The 26,084-nt window shown below is 45.2% G+C and overlaps 1 protein-coding gene across 1 annotated transcript in view; it reads right to left on the reverse strand.

The window, feature by feature from the left end:
- LOC115481337 overlaps nt 1-26,084 on the reverse strand; it is a 45,801-nt gene that overhangs the window by 18,663 nt on the left and 1,054 nt on the right. Inside the window, exon 2 of the mRNA XM_030220393.1 lies at nt 9,494-10,115. Within this exon, the coding sequence (XP_030076253.1) occupies nt 9,494-9,923 (430 nt within the window). The 5' untranslated portion in view covers nt 9,924-10,115. The remainder of the gene's footprint in view (nt 1-9,493; nt 10,116-26,084) is intronic.

Here is a 26,084-nt window from a genome sequence, read left to right on the forward strand (position 1 = left end):
ATGGGGCAATGGAGGGTTAAGTGACTTGCCCAGAGTTACAAGTAACATCTTTGTGAGTGATATTGCAGATGATACCACATTCTGCAACAGGGTGGATATCCCGGAAGGTGTGGATGACATGAAGAAGGACCTAGTGAAGCTTGAGGAATGGTCCAACATTTGGAAACTAAGATTTAATGCTAAAAAATGCAGGTTTATGCACTTGGGTCACAAGAATCTGAGGGAACGGTACAATATAGGGGGTGAAGTGCTTCTGTGCACAACGGAACAGCGGGACTTGGGGGTGATTGTGTCTGATGACCTTAAAGTTTCCAAACAGGTAGAAAAAGGTACGGTCGTAGCCAGAAGGATGCTTGGGTGCATAAGGAGAGGGATGACCAGCAGGAATAAAAGAGGTAATAGTGCCTTGTATAAGTCTCTGGTGAGGTCCCATTTAGAGTACTGTGTGCAATTCTGGAGACCATACCTACAGAAGGATATAAACAGCATGGAGTCGGTCCAGAGGGCTACAAAACTGGTAAGCGATCTTAGACATAAGCATATAGGGACAGGCTTATGAACCTCAACATGTATAAGCTGGAAGAGAGAAAGGAGAGAGGATATATGATAGAGACGTTTAAATATCTCAGGGGAATTAATGTACAAGAAGTGAACCCTTTTCAAATGAAGGAAAATTGTGGAATGAGGGGGCATACAATGAAATTAAGAAGAAATAGGCTTAGGAGGATAATCTAAGAAAGTATTTGTTCACGGAAAGGGTGGTGGAAGTGTGGAATGGCCTCCCAATGGAGATCATGGAGGTGAGGACTGTGTCAGAATTTGACAAAGTGTGTGACAAGCATGTGGGATCCCTTAGGAAAGGAAGAGTTAGTGGCAATGGAGGATGGGCAGACTGGATGGGCCATGTTGTCGCGTGCTCGAGGACCTTGGCATACTGTCAGGCTTTTTCCCCGGGAGCACTGGTTTCGTGAGTCCTTGGGCCACTACCGTGGAGAGGCAATGGCAGGCAAGATCACCTTCAAGGTAGAGATGAGACAAGACTGGACTGGAACCCCGGACTGGAGTTCTACACAGGAATACACGGAACTGGAACGCACCGGACGGGTGCGCACTGGAGTGGAGCCCACTGGACTGGAACATACAGGAGTGAAACCCCCTGTACTGGAACACACTGGAGCGAAACCCACGGGACCAGAACCCGCTGGACTGGAACACACTGGACCTAGGCTTCACCTACGCTTAGCCGACTTTCCCCGAGGGGTTAAGCCCCCAGGTTCGGCAGCCGGCAGGACTTACAGGAAAGACTGGAACTGGAACTTGCAATCAGGAACAGCAGGAATCAGGATCCAGAAGTGCCCCCAGGCACCTAGTCGAAAGCAAGGCAGACAGGCAGAGAATGTCTGGGTTCCGGCAGCAGGCAGGTTCAAAGCAATGGTCAGGTCCAGGAACAAGACTACGGCTGGAGCCTCAGTATCAAGGAGTACTGGCAACAGATAGAACAAGGGCTGAAGCTCCAGAAGCAAAAGAAACACACAACGGAAAACCAGCAGGCTAAACACAAGAAGACTAGTCAACTGTACATAAGCTAGTAGGAAAGCTATGCCCAAGCAACCAGTCATACACAAGAAACATACACTAAGCAAACACAGGAAAGCTGTACACAGGCTGACAATGCAAAGCTGTGCCCAAGCTAACAAGTCATACACTAGGAACATACACAGAGCAAACTCAGGAGAACTAGTAGCAAACTCAGGAGAACTTAGAAGCTGTACACAAGCTAACAAACAAAGCTGTGCCCAAGCTAACAAGTCAAACACCAGAAACATACACAGAGCAAACAATGTAGCAGTGTACAGAGCACGCTACATACCAGGGCCCTTAGACGAAATGCAAAGGCAAGGGCTGCAGGCTCTAAGTGATTAATAAAGCCTTTCAACACCAGAGGCACAGCTGCAGCAATCTCCTTGCCTCCAACAGAGGCTTGACACACAGAGAAGTCAGCCCACAGGAAAGAACAGCAGGAGCCATCTTGGATACTGGCATAGAGGAGTCGGCAGCCATCTTGGAAGAGGCATAGCCCACACAGTGAGGTGCAGTAGGCAATCAGCACACAGAGCCAGACACAGAGACCAAGCGAAGCCAGCACAGCCACTGACTCCCAGAAACAGGGTAAGTATGAGGGTGGCACGGCCACAGACGTGACACATGTGGCCTTCATCTGCCATCATGTTTTATGTTTCCATGTTTCTAAGAGTTGAATTGTACAACTTTGATCAGAAAGAAAATATGTTCTTTTTATTATTTTTTTTAAAGAATACTGGTAATGGGGGTGGGGGGTAAGTTTGGCTATTTATGCCAAAATATAGCCAGCTGGCTGAAGAAGATACAGTTGATACTTAGGAACTCCATAAAGGAAAAACGAAATACAATTAACTGCAATTAATAACTGGCTGCTGCACATAGAATAGACTTAGCCTAACTGATATTCAAATTAAATAGAAAAGTAGTAGAATCTGTATTTATTATTCAGGCCACTACTGTAGCTGTCAAGTTGACCAGCAGAAATTACAAAGTTAAATCAAATTGCAGCATACAACAATGAACTAAACAATATGAGCACTTGTCCTAGTAGGGGTAAATCTTTTTTTTTTTTTTTTTACTTGAGGAGAGCTAATAAATGTCTGGATTTGCCTACTGTGAACCAAACAGTGAGGAACCCTTGAAAAAAAAACAAACACCAACTGCAAGATATGGAAAAATAATTTTGTCGGGAAAAGTTGTAAGTGTCTGGAATACTGAGGAAAATGTAATGCCACGCAAACAGGAGTAGTTATTCCTCCACATCAAAGAGTAAAAAAAAAATGTACTGCTTATAGGTAGACACATAGAGCATTTAACTACTTATAGAAACCGGAAGAATAAGGTTCCTGACAGTAATCCCTGATGTAGAAAAAAAAATCAGCTAGATACCAGTGAGAGCTTAATAAGGAACAGTGGCACAAACACCAGAGCACTGAAATAAATCAGAACAGGCTCACCAAGGGTTTCTTTTACAAAGCCACGCTAGCGATTCCCGCATGACAAATGAGGAGGCCCATAGGGATTGAATGGGCTTCCTCTTATTTACTGCACAGGAATTACTACTGTGATTTTGTAAAAGAAGCCCCAAATGTAGGCTGACTTCCACGGAGATGTTGGTAGGCCAATGGCTTGGGGTGGGGGTTGGGGGGGGTGGATGTATGGATTCTCAGAGACATCTGAGCTCAGCTCCACAGAACGCTGCATTTTTTTAAACAGGAATTTATGCTAAAGAATGCACCCCAACTCAACTGAACCCAGGCATTAAACTGGGTCAGGAGAAGAAGTCCAGGAGGCATCACCACCTCGACTGAAAGACTGCTGAGAAGCTGGTTCAAGAGAACAAGCCAATAGGAACCTGTAAACTCAACTAACACTCAGCATAAAAACTGGGCTCGGAGCACAAAACCCCAAAAGGGTAGTCAAAGATCAACTGAAACGAGATCTAGGGACCGATCCAAGATGGCGCTGAAATTGAGACGCTACCCCCAGACGTGCTCCGAGACTTACCCACGCAGAACCAAATGAGGAGTCCGAATTCCCCCTTCTTTGGCTATGGGGAAGCGGCGGGGAAAAGTGAGGGAGGCTCCTGTGACCCCCACCGGTACCCTCCTCTCGAGGCAGATGACGCTGGAAAGCTTCGGAGTTTTGCTGGGTCCCCGGGCGACATCTTCTCCTACTATCGGCCTAGCTTCCAACTATTCGGCCATCAGTGAAGATGGGGCTTCTCTGAGCCCTGACGTCCGTGCGGCACCACCACAACCAGGAAGTACGCGATCAGTTAGTGATTTGCAGGGCCCTATGTCTGAAAAGGAGAGGACCCCCGGAGAAAGGAGCCCAGCCGATTGCGGTGGAAGCGAAGGATTCTGGTAGGACAAACTGTAAAAACTTTTCCCCAGTAATGAGAGACGCCTTACAACAGATTTCCAAAGCCCCCCCTCCTGAGTTTAATATCAATATGGTGAAACCAGCCTTAGTAACTATTGAGTCACTATCCAGCTTATAATCGAAAGACAAAACACCTATATTGCGACCTAAATCGGGAGATAGGCGTTTATCTCCCAAAAACGAATAACGCGGTATAATCGAAAGCCGAACTTGGACGTTTTCAACTGCACTCCATCGCGGAAGCGTACAAAGTTGACGGGGGCGTGTCGGAGGCGTGACGGCGGGACTGGGGCGTGGTTATCACCCGAACAGAGATGGGCGCCTTTCGCCGATAATGGGAAAAAAGTATGCGTTTGTAGCTAGAATTTAGGGCACTTTTCCTGGACCCTGTTTTTTCACGAATAAGGCCCCAAAAAGTGCCCTAAATGACCAGACCACTGGAGGGAATCGGGGATGACCCCCCTGACTCCCCCAGTGGTCACTAACCCCCTCCCACCACAAAAAATGATGTTTCACAACTTTTTATTTTCACCCTCAAATGTCATACCCACCTCCCTGGCAGCAGTATGCAGGTCCCTGGAGCAGTTGTTAGGGGGTGCAGTGGACTTCAGGCAGGTGGACCCAGGCCCATCCCCCCCCTACCTGTTACAATTGTGCTACTTAATGCTTTGTCGTCCAACACCCCCAAACCCACTGTACCCACATGTAGGTGCCCCCCTTCACCCCTTAGGGCTATAGTAATGGTGTAGACTTGTGGGCAGTGGGTTTTGAGGGGGATTTGGGGGGCTCAACACACAAGGGAAGGGTGCTATGCACCTGGGAGCTCTTTTACCTTTTTTTTTGTTTTTGTAAAAGTGCCCCCTAGGGTGCCCGGTTGGTGTCCTGGCATGTGAGGGGGACCAGTGCACTACGAATCCTGGCCCCTCCCACGAACAAATGCCTTGGATTTATTCGTTTTTGAGCTGGGCGCTTTCATTTTCCATTATCACTGAAAAACAAAAGCGCCCAGCTCACAAATTGTCAAAAAACATGGACGTCTATTTTTTTCAAAATACGGTTCAGTCCGCCCCTTCACGGACCCGTTCTCGGAGATAAACGCCCATGGAGATAGACGTTTTCGTTCAATTATCTCCCTCTATGGGACCTAACCTTTTCAATGCATTCTTCGCTTCAATCAGTTTTGTTAAAAAACGCTGGTGAAATAAACATTGTCAGAAGCTCTATTGACTCAGGAACAAATCAATGCCCGAGATATCTGAAACAAAATTGCTCGAGGATAAAATTCAAAAACTGGAGAACTTGAACACAGCCACAATTAAGGATAGTAATTTCATTAAAAAGAAGATGGAATATCTTGAAAACCAGCAGAGAAGACTTAACTTGCGGCTTGTCAATTTCCCCAGATCTCTAGTTATTTCCGCTATTGATATGGTTAAAAATATTTGCGGGAAGTTCTGGGGATGCCTGGGGAATCTCTACCACCCATAACAAGGTAATTTACCTTCAGACTTCAGTACCATCTAAATCTGGAGGTGACCAAGTTGTTGTGGATGGAGGAATGAACCGGACATCTTTTCTTGAATCATCCCTGGAAGTGGTTACACAGAGGACAACTGCACTGGTGACATTTGCTCTTGAGATAGATAGAGAAATGGTATTGAAGTTGGTTTTCAAGCACTTAGACTCGATGTTTTTTGGTTCCAAAGTTAGGATTTTTCCGGATCTCGCTAGAGAATACTCAAATAGACGTAAGGCATTTTTAGCACTAAGTCAAAGAACTTTAAATCTGGGGGCAACGTTTACCCTCAAATTTCCTTGTATTTGTCGTTTTATTTACCTACAGAATAATTACCAGTTTACGGAACCAAAACACTCGAGGATTTTTTGACAGCTAAAGAGGCTGAGACTGTTAATGTTAAAGTTTAGGACCCCATATGGGCACTGTATGATAGACTGAGAATGTACCCGAATATGTAAAAGTCTGAAATTTTAATTACCTTAATTGTTACTATATCTTGGATCTAGTTAAGTATTTCCAATTTTGAGGTCGATGTAAAAGTTATTATTTCTTTTACTGAGACAACTACTTTGTCTCAAGTATAGAATGTTTTGTTTAAAATTTAATTGTTTCTTTTTATGCTTCTTTGACAAGATGTATAATTGAATTATGGAATAGAGGGATTCCTGGATTGGATAAAAGTATTATATACCAATCCAACGGCCCAAATTGTGATAAATGATTCACTGACTCCGGTGTTGCCTTTGTGGGGAGGAACGAGACAGGGGTGCCCCTTGTTGCCTTTGTTATTTGTTTTGAGTCTAGAACCGCTGGCAGCTCGAAGGCAACAGCCGAGTTTGAAGGGAGTGTGTGTAGGAGAAACGGAGCACCGTATTAATTTAATCGCGGATGACATGTTGCTGCTACTTGATAATGCGTCCACTGGAATATTTTCCGTAATGGAAATTATAAAAGTTTGGAGCTTTTTCGGGGCTCAGTATCAATTTTGGTAAATCTGAGGCATTGCCGATTAGCAACCCATGTGCTAGTGTGATGGTGCCGAATTTTCCTTTAATCTGGGCAAAGACCGGGATAAAGTATTTGGGGGTACATTTGAGTGCAGACACAGTATGGGTCTACAAGAAGAATGTAGTAGATAGGTTGCAAGAAATTAAGAGGCTGTGTGGGAAATGGAAAGAGCTACCGGTTAGCTTCTCGGGAAGGGTGGCATTGGTGAAAATGGTTCTACTGCCTAAGATTATATATTCATTACAGATGTTGCTGTTGTTGGTACGGAAAAAAGAGGAAGCCCAGTATAAGAGTATAATAACGTCTTTTATTTAGCGGGCACAGAGGCCTAGAATTTCCTTTACTAAACTGTCCCTGGATAGGGGAAAAGGAGGACTCAGGTTGCCAAACATAAGAGCTTATAACGTGGCTGCGCTTATGAGATGGGTTCATGAGATGCATACAGGGGCAGATTTCTTTTCACCAGCAGGTTTCTGGGAGAGTTGGTGTAGGCCCTATGAGCCATTTGTTGTTTTAGAGTCCAGGTACATACGAGGTTTAAGGGAGGTTGTGAAGAATCCTTACCTCATGGTGATGCGGAAGGCCTGGAAATGGTGGAGAGACCTGGGTGGAGCTAAGAAAGGGGCAGGACCTTTCCTGCCCTTGACAGGCAACCCTGAGTTACTACTACTACTACTACTTAACATTTCTAGAGCGCTACTAGGGTTACGCAGCGCTGTACAATTTAACAAAGAGAGACAGTCCCTGCTCAAAGAGCTTACAATCTAATAGACAAGTGAATGGTCGGTCCAATTGGGGCAGTCTGGATTCACTGAACGGTAAGGGTTAGGTGCCGAACGCAGCATTGAAGAGGTGGGCTTTAAGCAAAGACTTGAAGACGGGCAGGGAGGGGGCTTGGCGTAAGGGCTCAGGAAGGTTGTTCCAAGCATAGGGTGAGGCGAGGCAGAATGAGCGGAGCCTGGAGTTGGCGGTGGTGGAGAAGGGTACTTCCATAGGCTGGATACTCCAATATTGCCCCCCCCCCCCCCAGCAATCACTGAGCCCTAGTATCTTTGGTTATTAGAAGAGAGATGTCCCCCCCCCCTCCTCCTTTGGCAGTAAATACATTTGCATATTTTGGGCATTTTTAGAGGCTGTAAGGGAGTCTTAATCCTCTCCCTCAAAAAACTAGAGGTTATCCCCAGATGTCACCCTGCCTCTGTCACTTGGAAAGGGGGAGCCATTTGTATGCAGGCTTTCCTTTCACTAATCAGTTGCTGGGAATATTTTATCCCCCCCCCCCCCCCCCCACACACACACACACTCCTTCTTTGCTGGCGACTGTCCCCAGGTGTCTGTGCCTCTGTGTCAGGCAAACTTTGAGAGAGAGAGAAAGAGGGGGAGGGACAACGAGAAACAGAAAGAGAGGGGGGGGGGGGGGGGGGTGATGAGGGGGGGGGATGGGGTGATGCTGCGGGAATGGGTGTATCATTGCGGGAATGGGTGTATCAGTTTTTAAAAAATGGAGAGAGAATGGGTGTAGGTACTTAGGTGATCTTAGACAACTGGGAGAGGATAATTTCCCATCTTATGAACAGGTCAAGCGTGCATGGACGGTACTGAATTCTCAGTTTTTTTGCATATTTACAAGTAAGGGATTATTCCTAACACTTGAAGGAAGCAAGGGGGCCAGTGCTATTCACACAATTAGACTCCTTATTAGTGCAGCTCCCCGTGCACCTGAATAAGCTTTCACAGTGGCACCAGATAATAAGGGATAATAAGAAACCCACTTATCTTCAGAAGCTGGCAGAAGTTTGGAGTCAGGATATAGGGGACAGTGTACCTACAGAGTCTCTGGGAGGGTATTTGGGGAGATCCCTAAGCTAACACCCAATGCGCATTACAAGATATACGTTTCGCATCCTTCACAGGGTTCACATTCCAGAGAAAAAGGACAGCTGATTCCATGTGCATCAAATGTAAAACACAAGTAGGAACATTATTGCATTCATTTCTGGAGTGCCCACAGCAGCGCTTTGGACAGGAGCGTTGAAAGAGATAGAGAGTATTGTACAATGTTCCTTTGAGTGGTCATACTCAGTAGTGTATTTGGGGAACTCTGAAGGTCTAAGGGACCAGGGCCTGGGAGAGGCGGAGTGCAAATTTATCTTAGTAGCCACGATACTTGTGAAAAAGTGCATCCTAGTGGCCTGGGCGGATAGAACCCCCCCAAAAATGGCGGTGGTGGTTGGGATCATGAAAGAGATGCTAGCTGGGTGACAGCATCTCTCAATTCCAGTTTCCATAGGAACAACGCCAGTATAGAGCATTATGGGAAAGGGTGGAAAAATGCACCCACATTGGATCTTTAATATAGGGTGAGCTATGAGTAGCGCAGCAATCCCCCAGTCACTGGTGGAACCAACGGGGAGTGGAGCAGTTGTGATCATCATATCCAAGGAATAGGTATTCTGGAATTAAACTCAGTGACGGAAGGGGGGGGGGAGAGGGGGGAGGTAATCAGAAGGGGCATTACTTTTTCTCAATTACTTCTGGGGGGGGGCGGAAAAAGAAAGGGAGGGTCAGGGGTAGTTCTACCAATTGTTTGTATTTACGCTGTTGGTTTAATATACTTCTATATGAGAGATAGCGTGGCTGCGCCACAATGATGTAAGAACAGTGTTGTAACAAGCAGTTTGAATGTTGTTGGCTGATATTCGGGCGTCATGCCTCTGACTCAATAAAGATATTTAAAAAAAAAAAAAAAAAAAAGATCAACTGAAACTAGTTATAAACCAGGTCAGGAGAAGGGCTGTTAGCCCATCATCTATCAGCTTGAAAGACAGAGAAATACTGAACATTCTATGCTGCATAGTACTCTTAAGAGGCGAATCACAAGAATTATATTCTTCTTTGTCTCCATCCACACAACCCACTTATCGGACTGGTCTGATAGGATACTACGGATAAATATTTGAAAGTTAAAGCTTCATGCTTTAGAAAAAGTGCATACCCTACCTGACATCTGGCTTGTAGGCATTACAATCAAAGTTCTTGTAATCAGCTCCGTCACATGTGAAATGTCTGATTGTGTGGGAGGATATTCCATTGCTGACGTCACTGTCTCAACAGTTGACACATTAACATCTGCATGAATCCCCTGCGTAGTTGATACATTCAAGTATGATCTAGCGTTGTAGATGTGTGTGTCCTTCAGTAGAAAATCTTCTGTAGCATCTGAGGTTGTAATGTATGTGTTATTTGTGCTATTTCTTGTAAAATGGGACAAAGTTGTTAAGCTAGATAATCCTGTGGCATTAGTGCTTGTTGAAATTGTGGCAGCTGTGCTCCAGTTGGTACTTGCATTGTGCTCCAAAACTGTTGTATTAATTGTCTCTGTAGCTAATATAGAGGTGACCCTCTGGCTTGTTTGGAGCACTGGTGGCATTTCAGCATCAGAGGAAAATATGCTGGTGCTCTTTACCTCATTTGGCAAAGTGGATAAAGTTGTTGCTTGAACAGAAAATAATTTGGTGAAGTAGAAAATACAGAGAATTTGAGTAATGTTTTGTAATCTAAAAACCAGTTTTTCAAGCTCTCACTTTCTTCATCTGTCAATTTCTTGTTTTGAAAAACAAAGCTAAAAAATAAAAATAAAATGTTATTTAAAAACAGCTTGACAAATCATGCAATTACTTATGTGACATGACAAATCTGAATTTTTTACATCTCTCTCTCCCTAGAGGCCGTTTCTGACACAAATGAAACAGGCGCTAGCAAGGTTTTTCTCGGTGTGTGTATGTTTGACAGAGTGTGTGAGAGTGAGTGTGTGTGAGAGAGAGTGAGTGTGCAACTGTGTGTGTGTGACAGAGAGAGAGTGAGACAGCTGGGTGCGTGTGTGTCTCCTCTGTTCCCCTGCCCCCCTCCAGCCCCCCAGCGACTCTCCTCTCTCCCCTACCCCCCCTCCAGCCACCCAGAGATTCTCCTCGCTCCCCTGCCCCCCCTCCAGCCACCCAGCGATTCTCCTCTCTCCCCTGTTTACCTCCGTCGAAGTGGCCGCATCTTTGAAAGCCCTGCCTGTCTGTAGCCTTCCCTTCAACTTTGTTCCCTCTTAGTCCCTGCCTGCTGACGTCATGTCCTCTTTCCGCGAGGGCAGGACTCGAGGGAACGAACTTGAAGGGAAGGCTATAGATGTTGAGGTTGTGCCTCGTGCTGCTATCCTGTGGTTGGTCATCGTTAGAGCAGCACGAACCCTTTAAACTTTCACTGCCACGGAGTCACCTTCAGAACGTTGGAGGTGCTTTTTATTATATAGGATATACTCATCCTATATAATAAAATTCTTTCTACCTTCTACCTTCTATTGTGTTTATAGAAGGTACATAAGCCCAATAATTAGGTAAACAGATGTGAAAATTAATGGGTATTCAAATCCTAGTTCCACAGGGAGTTCCTTTTCTGTAAGACCATAACAAATTCGCTAAGAATGGTCAGCACTAGTGCTGTACGATTTGGCCTAAAAGTTTTCGATGCGATCTCATTCACTCATATGAATCAATTTTCGATTTGATTCAGTTAAGGCTACTATCAATAAATAGAAAATAACATTCCAGTTTTCTACCTTTGCTGTCTGGTCTTTTAAATTTTGTAACTGCATTGGTCCCAGTCTCTGGTTCCACTTTCCTCTCTCTTCCTCTTAACACTTTTGCCAGGGTCTCCTTGTCCATTTGGCATTTTTCTCTGTCCATGTCCATCATTCAACTCTCCTGTGTCACTTGCGCCTACTTCCTGCCATGTTGACCATCTCCCCTTTCTGTATCTCCATCTTGCCCTGTCCAGCAACAACCCTCTGTGTCCCTAGCCTCCCTCCCCATGTCCAGCATCCTATCTCTATGTCCCTATCCCTCATTTCAGCTTCTCCCCTTATACCACCTTCCATCCTGCCCCCTCCCCTCTTGTCCTTCCTCCCCCAGGACCAGCATCTTCCTTCTCCCTTATTCACCCCTCCCCCTTCCATCCAGTGTCTGCCCTCATTCTCTCTCCTTCCATCCATTGTCTGCTCTCCTTTTCTCCCCCTTCTATCCAGTTTCTGCCCTCCTTCTCTGCCCACTTTCCATCCAGCCTATGCCCTCCTCTCCCCCTTCCATCCAGCATCTGCCTTCCTTCTCTCTCCTATCTAGCGTCTGATCGCCTTCTCTCCCCTCTCTCATCCAAGGTGTGTCTTCTCTTCCCCCATCCAGCCTCTGCTCCTCTCCTCCAATGTCTGCCCTCCTTCTCTCCCCTTTCCATCCAGTGTCTGCCCTCCTTCTCTCTCCTCCTTCCATCCAGCGTCTGCTCTCCTCTGTCCTTCAATCCAGCCTCTGCCCTCTCCCCACTCCTTCCATCCAGTCTCCATCCCCTCTCTGTACAGCCAATATGTGCAATTTAACCTTGTCCTTATGTAAATTAGTCATTATCTGCAAATGTTATCAAATAGATAATGACTTCAATATCCTGAAAAACAGAACTTTATAAATTTATCTACAGGCAAATTTTTCCTAACCTGGTAGGTAGTTTATTGAATCATAGAAACACAGAGTATGATGGTAAATAAGGACCAGAAGACCCATCAAGGCTTTCTCAATTTCATTCCTAGCGGAATACCATAGGACCCCACTAAATGTCTGCCTTCCCCTCACTTCTTCAGATCTAGGGGTGACCTGTGCTTTTATCCATGCTTCCTAGAACTTGATTACTGTTTTCTATTTTACTACCTCCCTAAGAGACTCTTCCATGCGCCATGTGCTCAAAACTTGAGGCATTTGTACAAATGTTGTTGCAACATTATAGAACTGAATACAGTTGGATACATGCCTTATCTGTTTATGTTAATACTTCAAGGAATAGTAAATCCTTGTGATAATAGTAACTTTCTAAAATACACAGCCCAATATTCTAAGGTGTATATCCTGTTCTCTGGATACCTGCCTTAGCCAGTACTAGATGTGGACACTAAATATCCCCACAGACAGCCTCGGCATGGGTCACTAATCCCCTAATTCTGTACAGTAGCGCTCAAAATTGTGCACACAATTTAACTGCTTAAGGAGCCACTTAGTGCCAATAACTGGGTAATTAATAAATTATGGTGCTAATTGGCATTATTGGAATTTCAATGCACTGCTTTATAGTCGCTATTCTATAAAGACATGCATGTACATTTTTCCACATGGATCCGAAAAGGTGGCGTGGTCATGGGAGGTGCGTGGGTGGGTCAAGGGCATTTAGAGAATTGTGCACAGTGTTATTAAGGGCCCCTTTACCAAGCTGTGGCAAAGGGGGCCGGCACTGGCATCAGCGTGTAAGGCTCCCTTTCGGGGGGGGGGGGTGCCACTTACCGAACTCTCGCATTAACCCGGCAAAGTGCGGCACTGCACGATTACACCGGGTACAATAACGGCACTCTAGGTGAAACATTCAGACTATTGGTACAATCATTAACATTATCCCAATTCGATTACTGTAATGCCAGTATATGTTTGGCTGTAAGGAGTACCTGTTGAAAAAAACCTCCACACAGCTTCAAAACACTGCAGCCAGGTTCATATATAAATTCTCTCATTTTGAAAGTGCCTCCCTTTATTAATCAAATTACACTGGCTTCCCATCAAAGCAAGAATTACCTTCAAATTATGTACCTGTATCTTTCAATTACTCAATGGCTCCCGACTATATGGTACCAGTATAACTTACCTCAAGAACACTAAATATAAGGCAAGAAACTATCTCAGACTAACACCTCCCAATTGCAAAAAAGTGAGCTACAAAACTGTCCCCTCTGCAGACCTCACTTACCTAGGAACCAAATGGTGGAACTCCTTAGCACCCAAAATAAGAAATATACAGGGATATACTAGATTCTGCAAATCCGCAATTGGTCCTATTCACAAACCCTCACAAAGAACAACCACATCTCAAACAATTAATTGTTACCTGAATTGGTTATTACTCTTTACCATTAACCTTCCTCTTGCTTCATGTACAATTCTCATTCATAACAAGATTTTCTAAATGTCCAAACATCCATAGCTATCCCGGTATGTTTATGATACTGTATTGTAAAATTGGATTCTTACAACAAATGACTTTCTTATGCATTATTCTTTGTTATGTGTCCCTATACTGTTTATTGTAACCACATTGAACTCAATGTGGGATATAAATGTCACAAACAACAAACAAGAAATATAGAGAGAGCGAGAGGTTGGCAGGGGATCACCCAGCCATGACTTTGAAGGGGAGTGGTTAGACTGTCTTAACTGCCTAAAAGCAGCAGACAGGAAAAATCCACCACTGACTAGGAAGCTTTATATGGTTTGGTATGGCAAGGGAAGTGTGCTGAGTATAAACTAAGCAGAGGTCCATGTATGCTTATCTGCCTAAATAGAAAGGTGAAAAAATGTACCCTGTATAGGAGAGAGATCATATAAGCAGTCACACTCTGTGGCTGGTAATTGGGATATATCCTTAGCAGTGTGGATTGAGAAGGCTGGTTAGGTTCTAGGCATTGTGCAAGATACATAGTCAATGAACGGGACCGGAAAGACAATTATATGATGTTCCTAAAATGTTAGAAACATGAGGTCGATATAGTGCTGACCAGTTCCCCAGCTAATATTAGCAGCACTTATCTGAAGAGCACCGCCAAGCATTAGACAGGCCGTGTGGCAGTAATCCAATTAGTGACAGGTGGTTTGTGGACAGAGGCGATCCTAATCTACTCAGAAAAATCATTTTCTTTCACTTCCTGTCAGTGTGCACTATTTATTATTCAGTGCATGGGAATGTGGGTAATTGTGTTCAATATCTGGTCGCCGCATCTCAAAAAAAGATATAGTAGAATTAGACAAAGGGTGCAGAGAAGGGCGACAAAAATGATAAAGGGTAATGGGACGACTTCTCTATGAGGAAAAGGCTAAAGCAGCTAGGGCTCTTCATCTTGGAGAAAAGACGGCTAGGGGAAGATATGATAGAGGTCTATAAAATAATGAGTGGAGTGGAATGGGGTGACGTTAAGCGTCTGTTCACGCTTTCCAAAAAAATACTAGGACTAGGGGGGCACGCGATGAAGCTACAAGTAGTAAATTTAAAATGATCGAGAAAATGTTTCATCACTCAACATGTAATTAAACTCTGGAATTTGTTGCCAGAGAATGTAGTAAAGGCGGTTAGCTTAGCAAATTAAAAAAGGTTTCGACCGCTTCCTAAAGAAAAGTCCATAGACCTTTATTAAATTGGGCTTGAGAAAATCCACTATTTCTGGGATAAGCAGTATAAAATGTTTTAGTACTTTTGGGGATCTTGCCAGGTATTTGTGACCTGGATTGGCCGCTGTTGAAACAGGATGCTGGACTTGATGGACCTTTGGTCTGTCCCAGTATGGCAATACTTCTGTACATATGTACTTATGGGATGTTACTATGATACATCCTGCTAGCTGAAGGTGTGCTAGCTCCAGACAAGTCATAATCTGTGTCTCTGAGGCAGAGATTGTCACTGTCATATCGGGCTGGATGGGGGGGGGGGGGGGGGGATTAAAAACAGAGAGTAAGATACAACTATGATCAAGGAAGCCTTCTAGTACTGGTAGAGGCTGGCTTGTGAATGAAAAGGAGGAGCTGTTAAGCAAGAAAAAAAACAAACTAAAAATAAGTTCGGCTGTTTCCATTTATCCAAACCATGGTCTTACTCAAAACCCTACATTCTTTCATTATTTATTTACTTATTTTTCCACATTTATAACCAGCCACAATTAACAGGAAGCATAAAAATATGCATAAAAAAAACATACATCACCTACACACAACTACACACTACCATCAACAATTCTACATAACATCATCAAACACCAGCAAAAGCCTCTACAAACAATGTGGTCTTCAGAAAATGTTTAAAATGCCTTACTTTGCACACTTTATGTAGAGTGCATCTGCTTAAAGGGGTTCCCATGTTCTGGTTTGGGGGGGGAGGGGGAGTTTGAATTCGGAAACTGGTTTAGTTTCCTAAAAAGAAGACTTCCGAATCTTGTTCCCCTCGAAGGGCAGTGCAGGTAAATAAAAACCATCTATATGTGAGGCTGAAAGCGAAGGGGTGCTGTGACCCTGCTTGAAGCGCGATCATGACATGAAGACAAATTTTCATTTTTCTATCAGATAAATGGGATTAGGAGTAAAACTAGTATAATGGTAGAATTCAATATGTTCAGTGTTATCTGAATATGTATGCTTTCACTACCCTGTTTTCCCCGAAGTAGACATCCCCCGAAAATAAGACCTAGCAGAGTTTTCCTGAATTGGTAGATATAAGGCTTCCCCGACAGTAAGACCTAGCAAATTTTTGTTTGAAAGCAGGGCCGCCGAGAGGCCGGACAAGGCCCGCCCCCCCCACCCAGGTCGCCGGGGCCCCCCCCTCCACCCACCCTCCGTCGCTCCCAGAACTAACCTTAAACGACCTCCTTTCACCTGCGCAGCTAGCAGCAGCAGGGCAGAACCTCTCCTTCCTTCCGTGCCCCTCCCTCGCGGACGTTACATCAGGCGAGGGCGGGGACACGGAAGGAAGGAGTGGCCTGCCCTGCTGCTGCTTGCTGCGAAGGTTAAAGAGGCATTTAAGGTTAGTTCCGGGAGGGCGGGCGGGCCAACCCCAATCCAACCCCGATGTTTCCCCAAAAAATAAGACAGCCCCTGAAAATAAGACCTAGCGCATTTTTGGGACAAAAAATTAATATAAGACAGTGTCTTATTTTCGGGGAAACACGGTAGTATGCTATTCTCTGAATCTTATCGATAAGAATAATTGGGGGGGGTGAACCTTCTCATCAAACATGGTACCAAACTTGCTAAAAAGTGACTCCCTGACCAGCAGGACTCCCTGGCAACAGTGTATATAATATAAATTACAACAGCCTCAAGAGTAATTTTACACCCGGCAGCCCGCAAGTCCCCTCTTTCTACCTCACAGGCTTCAGCTCCCATCGTTCCTCTGGGTTCCTCCTTGCCCAGGGTTTGAAAAGTAAATATTCTCCTCATCTTGGTCTTTCTTCTGTCTTTTACTGTTGAAGTTTGGAATTCTTTGGCCTAGAACTTTCCGTTGCCGGGCACCTCCCTTCTGCTGTTGTTTTATACGGTTGCCCAGGAACCAGTGAACGGCTCATGCCACCCAAACAGGAAGGAAAAATTTGAAATGAGATCCATAATACCATGTTCGATGCATGCATGGCACAAAGGGAATTATACCCCCCCCCCCCCTAGCAATCCCTGTGGGACACCGAGGCTGTGGCAAAAGGTTTCAGGATTTCCACCTGTAAAATGAACCTGAGGCATTTGCTATAGACTCATTTTTAGGGGCGTTTTGCAACAGATGATGTGCCCGTTGTCAACGGTCAGTCCATCTGTCGGTCTGTCTGCCAACATATGAGCAGGGGCTTGGAAGAAGAGCAGTGAAGTGGCAGGGAAGCCAGGCCCTCTCTGTCCCCTGAGGAACAAGAGTCTGTGACAGACAGAAATAGGTGCAGGGTGGTGGGGAAGCTAGGCCCCGAAAACGAAGAACCACAGCCAGAAACAGGAATGGTGACAAGGTGGAGGAAGGAGGACTGGTGACTGATTGTGCTAGTCAGTGAGATGGAGAATGGAGGGAGTGAGAAGGGAGAAAGGAGCGAACAGACCAAGGTGGGGTGGGGGGGGGGGGGGGGGGGGGGGAGAAAATGTACTCCTTACTCACTATACACACAATATCCCACTCCATACTGCTGCACAACACATGCCACACTACACCCTTACACATATCAAACTCACACCCTTATACAGACACCCCCTCCCCCACACACACACCTGCCCCCACAAACACGCCCACAGCTATGCAGCCTCCAACACATCCCCTCATCCTTCAAACCCCACTTAACACACTTATATACTATGCACCTTTCAGACACATATATGCTCAGCGGCGAACCAAGGGCAGGGCGGTGGAGGAGGTCCAACCCCGGGTGCATGCTGCAGGAGGGGTGAAGGGAGCAGCTGCATGGCTGTCGGCTTCACCAGTTCCCTGCTCCCTCTGATGTTCTTCCTGTTCCGGGGCAGACAGCTGCGTGGCTGCTCCCAGCACCCCATGAGGTAAGAGGCAATACAACCCGGAGGGGGAGGTGTCTTCAGGTGATGCGCCGGGGGAAATGACGCTGCACCTTGTGAGGGGGAACAACGCTGCATCGGGGGGGGGGTTGGGGGGGGGGGTATAGGGGCAGCCGACCAAATGAACACCACTGTATTACTGCACACAATACACACCATGCACATGGACACTGTGTAGATCTCATCGCACACATACCACCTGTAATCCTACCGAGACACACTGACACAACCTGGGGGTCTGCTAATGATGAAAGGGAAACATGCATCACATTTTAAGTGTACCTTTCCAACTTTGGTTGTAACAAGTCATACTTGTAAACTTATCTTATATCTTAAATAAATGATTTATTTATTTTATTATTGTAAGCATTTGTATCCCACATTTTCCCACCAATTTGCAGGCTCAATGTGGCTTACATTGCCGTAATGGAGGTTGCCATTTCCGGGAACAGAATTGCAAATGTTATTGCGTTACGGTGCATACATACATGATAACACAATAGAACATACAATATATGGAATAGATCATGGGTATATATATATATATACCCTATGCGTACATACATGGTAGAGAAGAATAATTATGGTATGCATGAAGGTTTCTGAGTGATAAATAGCATTATAATCTAAAAAAAAGGAGTAATGTATATATGTTTATGTTTGTCCCCGGTCTCACCTGCCTGCCTTCTCGCTCCAGGCCCCCTGCATTCGAAGCGGCAGTCACAGATCGCCTCCCTTCGGGCCTTCCCTCCCTGTGTCCTGCCCTCGCGGAAACGGGAAGTTACATCAGACGAGAGTGGGGACATAGGGAGGGAAGGCCAGAAGAGAGGCGATCTGCGACTGCCACTTCGAATGCAGGAGGCCCGGAGCCGAGGAGGCAGGCAGGGAGACCGAGGACTGCAGCGGCGGGGAGAGCAAGAGGGGGCTGCAGCGGCGGGGGGAGCAACGGGGGGCGGCCTTGCCCGGGTCTGGCCTAGTCTCTCGTGGCCCTGATAAATAGCCAATCAATTCACTGGTGATGGCTAGAATAGGACAGACTGGCATCTGCTTGTATAAAATCAGCATAGGGCCTTACCAAATGATTGAGTTCCAAGGCTTCCCACCACACATATGTAAGATAAATAAATAATAAATCCTTCCATTTTAGAAAACAATATCAATCTTAGGGTTAAAACGTCATATAAAAAGACAAATAAAGTTGTGTGCGAAGGGGCGGGGGTTAGCTTACTCTTTCAGAAAAAGTCAATATGTGGACAATGACGGTTCACACGCTAGACTCCCCCTCCCATCACAAGCACAAGAGATGCACCCTCTCCACCTGGAGTGGCCTTTCGGCTGCAGCCAGCCCCAGTCACTCCAGTAGCCACCCCAGCACAATTCACAACAGCTCTACGTTGGTGACCGTTTCAGGCAGGCCCCTGCTTCAATTTTCCTGATCGTCAATGCATTGGCCTGCTCCTCAGCTTTGGATGCCCATACGTGGGCCTCTGCTCTATCCATGCAGTCCCCCTGTTGTGAGAGCCAATCCTCTGCTTGTACATTCATGCTGTGTGTGTTCAAGGGCTTTCCTTGATATCATCTACAATGACTATAGCTTAGATAGTTATCATCCAACACTACCATTAAGGCTTCTGGTGATCTCTCTAATCGCATCTTTGTCTGGTGTAAAGCGCTGTTATCCCAGCTCCACAGCCATCTTATCTAGCACTTGTTGGGCCTTGTCTCAAGTACTCACAGTAGTTTGCTTGCCATATAGCTGATATTTTATTTAGGAGTCTTGCGTACCACAGGGTGTTTCACTAGGAGCATCCATGAATTTAAGCAGTTCTTTTTCAGTGAGCTAGTTTGCTGGGCATCCACTCAGCACTCAATCATCATGTGATCCCCCCCCCCCCCCCCCACTCATTATTTTTTTGCAGGAACTATAAAAGACCCTCTTGCAGTTGGTCAGGGGAAATTTTGGCAGTGGTCACTAGGTATGGTACATGGTTAGCAGCACAAGGCTGCTGAGAAGCACCAGGAAGCTACCTCTCTCATGGCCAGCAAGGCCTTGAACAGGGAAAAAGTGAGCCTCCCAAACCAGGGCCTAACCTCTAAAGAGAAGCAAGAGAAGAAACAGATCATACGGGTCTAAAGGAGATTTCTGAACATCCAGCTGGTTTTCAGCAACTGATCTGCAGCAAGAAGTCTGGCGGAATCCAGCCAGCAAGTTGCAAGATGTGAATTTGGTACTTCCTGAGGGGTCTGGAGGACCTGGACAATGAAGCCTCTCAAACTACCTTGGAAGTCTCACCTAATCCTTGAAGCATCGAACTTCAGTGCATCTCAACCAGAAAGGAGGGAATAATGTGGGCTTTTTGTCAAATATGTACTTCCATTTTGTGGATTTTAAGAGGATGTACAGAGCACATGACTTAAAGTACTGGTCCAAGGTCTACCATGAAATGTATTGTTGTGGAGCATGTATTTCTAAGTGCTTCTGCAAGAGTTCAGGAGGAAGGATGAACACACCAGGACCAGAAACAAAGCCTGAAAAGGACATAATGATAGAAGATAGTGAGCCTATCTTTATAAAGACTGGAAATAACAGAGGAAGAGAAGAACGTATCTGCTAGGTGAAAGTGAAATCTACAGCAGATCCTGATATCTGAACTGATCCTGGGTTTGTTTCCCGAAATATTTTTCCTTTTTGCGTTGGCTTTAATTTAACAGTATGTATTTTGTACTGGAGAAAGCACCAAATGAAGGTCATGTTTAGAATAACAGACACCATTGACTGGACTTGGTTTGGAGCAGAGTGAGAGACAGTGAGGCTCATTTTCAAAGCACTTAGCCTCCCAAAGTTCCATAGAAACCTATGGAACTTAGCCTCCCAAAGTGCTTTAAAAATATGCCTCAATATGTTATTGATTACCCCATCCACTAGGACCTCCGTCTTTCACAAAAGTAAGTGTCAACACATCTCCTTTAACGTTAGAATAATATTTCCTGCCTTACCAAGAGAAATATTTAAATGAGCTGTGGTGCTTGGTAATATACGAGTCATAAATAGCATTAAACCACTTCATGAGATATGGTGAAGTGACTGCATTCATCAACATCTAATTTATTCTTTGTTTGTTTGTCATTAATATGTTGAAACTGAATTACAACAGTAGAAAATCAATCAACAATGACTCTTAACATGGAGCAGTTCCATTCCATCATTACAGCTCTCATTAGCTGCCGTCACATCTGTTTTATATCGGCATTACCCTAGAAGTTCTTCCTTTCTCTTATAACTCAATCAGAACCAACTCTAGGATACTTTTCCAATAAGCCCTCATTTGCAATCACTCAGGGATTTTTCCCCTAATCTCTCTCCCATTGTCCCTACCCTGTTCATTGTAGCAGCAATGTTCCTGAGGCCAAAAGCTATGGACTCTAAATTTGGCCACCAGGTGTCACCCTTATTGATGAGCAAGACTTCTTCCCACCCGTCCCAGGGGCTTGAGTTGACTGGAGGAGTGGAAGAGTAGCCTAATAGTGCAGCGGCCAGAGAACCAGAGGAAAAGGGTTTGATTCCTACTGCAAGCTCTTTGCGACTCTAGGCAAGTCACATAAACCTCTATTTTCCCATGTATAAAATAAGTGCCTGCATATAACATGTAAACCGCTTTGATCGTAACCACAGTACGGCAGTATATCAAGTCCCACCCCCTTTTCTTTGCATTCCCAACCCCAACTGAGCCATGGAATAGAAAACCTGATCTAGGAATCAAACCAGGGATCTTCCACCTGATGTGCACACTGCTACTAGTGAGCCATCAGCTGGCTCACATCTGATTTTAGTACATAAGTGTTGCCATACTGGGCCAGACCGAAGGTCCATCAAGCCAAGTATCCTGTTTCCAACAGTGGCCAATCCAGGTCACACGCACGTGGCAAGATCCCAAAACAGTACATTTCATGCTGCTTATCCTAGAAATAAGCAGTGGGGATTTTCCCAAGTCAATTTTAATAATGGCTTATGAACTTTTCTTTTAGGAAGCTATTCAAACTTTTTTAAAACCCCGCTAACTGTTTTTACCACATTCTCTAGCAACGAATTCCAGAGTTTAATTACACACTGAGTGAAGAAACATTTTCTCCGTTTCGTTTTAAATTTACTACTTTGTAGCTTCATTGTGTGCCCCCTAGTCCTAGTATTTTTGGAAAGAGTAAACAAGCGATTCACGTCCAGCTGTTCCACTCCACTCATTATTTTATAGACCTCTACTATATCTCCCCTCAGCTGTTTTCTCCAAGCTGAAGAGCCCTAGCCACTTTAGCCTTTCCTCATAGGGAAGTCGTCCCATCCCCTTTATCATTTTTGTCGCCCTTCTCTGTACCTTTTCTAATTCCACTATATCTTTTTGGAGATGCGGTGACCGAATTCACAGAGTATTCAATTTTAGCACCAGAGTTTTACATTATTAGTAAAACTGGTGTCAAAATCATGGGGTCAATATACAAAGAATTTAACCAGCCAAAATGGCTTCTGGTTGGTTTAATTGCTTGCTCAGATCTAACTATGCATATTCAGTGCACTTAACCATAGTGCCACAGACAATGACTGGTTAGTACCAAACGTGAACTAGATATTTTGGGGACGTTCCTGGGTGGAATCACACTTGGCTGGTTAAGAGGGGCAGTAATCAAACGGGGACCACCATCTCTAAGGGCCCCCATCTCTAGGACGTCCCGGGCGAAGGGGCGGGGAAAACCTGTATTATCGAAAACAAGATGGGCATCCATCTTCGTTTCGATAATACGGTCGGGGACAACCCAAATCTCACATTTAGGTAGACCTTAGAGATGGTTGAGCTAATGTTGAGATGGTCGACCTTAGAGATGGTCGTCCCGGTTTTCGGCCATAATGGAAACCAAGGACGCCATCTCAAAAAAAACGACCAAATCCAAGCCATTTGGTCGTGGGAGAAGCCAGCATTCGTAGTGCACTGTCCCCCCTCACATGCCAGGACACCAACCGGGCACTGCAGTAGACTTCACAAAATTGATCCTAGGTGCACAGCTCCCTTACCTTCAGTGCTAAACCACCCCCCAACCCCCCCCCGCCCCAAAAAAAAAAACCCACTCCCCACAACTGTACACACTACCACAGCCCTAAGGGTGAAGGGGGGGCACCTACATGTGGGGTACAGTGGTTTCGGGTGGGTTTTTGAAGGGCTCACATTTACCAGCACAAGTGTAACAAGTAGGGGGGGGATGGGGCCTGGTCCACCTGCCTGAAGTACACTGCACCCACTACAACTGCTCCAGGGACCTGCACACTGCTGCCATGGAGCTGGGGTATGACATTTGAGGCTGCATAGAGCTGGCCAAAAATTTTTTAAAAATTTATTTTTAGGGTGGGAGGGGGTTGGTGACCACTGGGGGAGTAAGGGGAGGTCATCCCCAATTCTCATCCGGTGATCATCTGGTCAGTTTCGGCACTTTTTGAGGCTTGGTCGTGAAAAAAAAATTGGACCAAGTAGAAGTCGACCAATGCTCATCAGGACGCCCTTCTTTTTTCCTTTATCGGCCGAGTGACACCCATCTCTTAAGCACGCCCCAGTCCCGCCTTCGCTATGCCTCCACACCCCCCCCCCCCCCCCCCCCCCCCCCCCCCCCCCCCGTGAACATTGGTCGTCCCCGAAATGGACTGCAGTTGAGGGCGCCCAAATCACCTTTCGATTATGCCGATTTGGGCGATCCTGAAGAAGGACGCCCATCTCCCAATTCGTGTTGAAAGATGGGCGCCCTTCTCTTTCGAAAATGCCCCTGTAAGTGCCGATGTTCAGTCCATAACTGGCCAAGAAAACTGCAAAAATAAGACTGAATAAAATCAGTCCTATCTTTGTGTGGCTCGTCATAGCCAGTTAAATGCTGAATATTGCCATTTAACCGGCTAAGTTTTCGCTGGCTCCATATACCTGAAAAATCAATGCTGGAGCCAGACATAGCTTGGCACTGAATTTCCAGGGATAATGCTAGTGACGATGAGCAAAATGCTGATCACTGCTTGTTGAATATCAGGCCTGTGGTTAATGCCCCATGTTACAATTAAGAACGGACACAAAAACAGCGGATCACGGAAGTTAAAGAACAAAATGGTTCCAGCTTATTCACCACATCAAACATAAATATATAATTAAAAGCCCGACACGGCTATGCTTCGCCCTTTCAGGGGCTGTGTCAGGGGATGTTAAAAGTACCCAGAGGTGTAGTCTCAGAATATCACCTCTGGTTATAAGGCTTCTCTCCTGTGGTATTTTAACAGCCCCTGATGCAGCCTTTGAAAGGGCGAAACATGGCCATGTCAGGCTTTTAATTATTTATATGTTTATTGTTTTATGTGGTGAATGCACTGGAACATTTTGCTCTTTAACTTCTGCGATCTGCTGCTTTGGCGTCCTTTCTGGATTTTGTGGATTGCCTGCCCATTTGTTTCTTGGGATCTTCATGTTAAAATTAGACATGCTATAGAATCCAGATTCCAGGCTCTGCAGAAGATCAGCACATATCACTCCGGTGCTAAAAAAAGAAAACAAAAAAGCTCCACTGGTTGCCTGTTAGGTATCAAGTTATGTTTAAAGTTCTTGTTTTGATACATCAACGTGTATATTTTAGTAATGTTTTAAGGATGTATTGCCCAAGGCGATCATTGAGTTCTGAAAGACTGAAGCGTTGTATTTACCTTCTCCTCTGATGTATCATTATGCTGAAATGAGAGCATGTGCTTTCTCTGTTTCTGGACCCTCACTTTGGGATAATCTTCCTGGTCATCAAAGATTATGCAAAAATACTCAACAGTTCAAGCATCTCCTAAAGACACATCGTTTTTTAAAGGATACTGAAGTGACTGTGACACGAGTCTTTGCACTATCTCTAGAGGGATTTGTATCATTTAGATTCTATTTTGATTGTACTTTTAAGATGATTGTTTGTTGGTTTTGTTTTTTGTTTATTGAAAATGTATGTTGTATTGTTATCCACTTTGGGTTAAGGCGGAATACAAATGTAAAAATAAAAATAAATAAATAAATACTACAGGTGCTGGTTATGGCCCCATTTTTAAGCCTGCTCCGTAAAGAAACGAGGGTGCCTATAGAAATACAAGTGGCATAGTTAGTGTAAATGCCCACATGAACGTGCGTATATATGGAGGGGCTAATCGAAAGGGATGCCCAAGTTTTCCTGAGGACGTCCTCGCAGGATGTCCCGGCGAAGGGGCGGGGAAACCCGTATTATCGAAACAAGATGGGCGTCCATCTTTCGTTTCGATAATACGGTCGGGGATGCCCAAATCTCAACATTTAGGTCGACCTTACAGATGGTCGTCCTTAGAGATGGTTGTCCCCGGTTTTCAGCGATAATGGAAACGGAGGACACCCATCTCAGAAACGACCAAATCCAAGCCATTTGGTCGTAGGAGGAGCCAGCATTCGTAGTGCACTGGTCCCCCTGACATGCCAGGACACCAACCGGGCACCCTAGGGGGCACTGCAGTGGACTTCAGAAATTGCTCCCAGGAACATAGCTCCCTTACCTTGTGTGCTGAGCCCCCCAACCCCCCCCCCCAAAACCCACTCCCCAAAACTGTACACCACTACCATTGCCCTTAGGGATGAAGGGGGGGGCACCTACATGTGGGTACAGTAGGTTTCTGGTGGGTTTGAAGGGCTCACATTTACCACCACAAGTGTAACATGTAGGGGGGGAAGGGCCTGGGACCGCCTGCCTGAAGTGCACTGCACCAGGGACCTGCATACTGCTGCGATGGACCTAAGTATGATATTTGAGGCTGGCATAGAGGCTGGAAAAATATTTTTAAAACTTTTTTTGAGGGTGGGAGGGGTTAGTGACCACTGGGGGAGTAAGGGGAGGTCATCCCCGATTCCCTCCAGTGGTCATTGGTCATTTAGGGCACATTTTTGTGGCTTGGTCGTAAAAAAGGACCAGGTAAATTTGTCCAACTGTTCGTCAGGGACGCCCTTCTTTTTGGACGCCCATGTGTTAGACACGCCCCAGTCCTGCCTTCGCTACTCCTCCGACACGCCCCCTTAACACTTTGTACAATGTAGCTAATATTGAACTGATTCAAAGGACTGTGATAGATTTACTCACAAGAAAATCAACAGGTTTATTAATAATAGAAATGGTTTTGATTTTGGAGGTGTGCCAGCTCCTTTGTAAATATGTCCCTTTTTCCTTAAAACAAACAAACAAAAATATATATATATATAAATTGCTGGCTGATTTATAAAACTTGTGTTTAGCCCTTGTTAATCCCATCTGCAATTCCTTTCTGCTTCAGCTGAACATGACCTTTGTACTTCACTCTAACCTGCTAAGCCACTCTCTTTTTTATGATCTTTACCATGTCAACATTTAAACTTCTGTATGAGAAACGTTTCTGCATCATT

Source organism: Microcaecilia unicolor, chromosome 12 (assembly GCF_901765095.1).
Source record: "Microcaecilia unicolor chromosome 12, aMicUni1.1, whole genome shotgun sequence".
Classification (NCBI taxonomy): domain Eukaryota; kingdom Metazoa; phylum Chordata; class Amphibia; order Gymnophiona; family Siphonopidae; genus Microcaecilia; species Microcaecilia unicolor.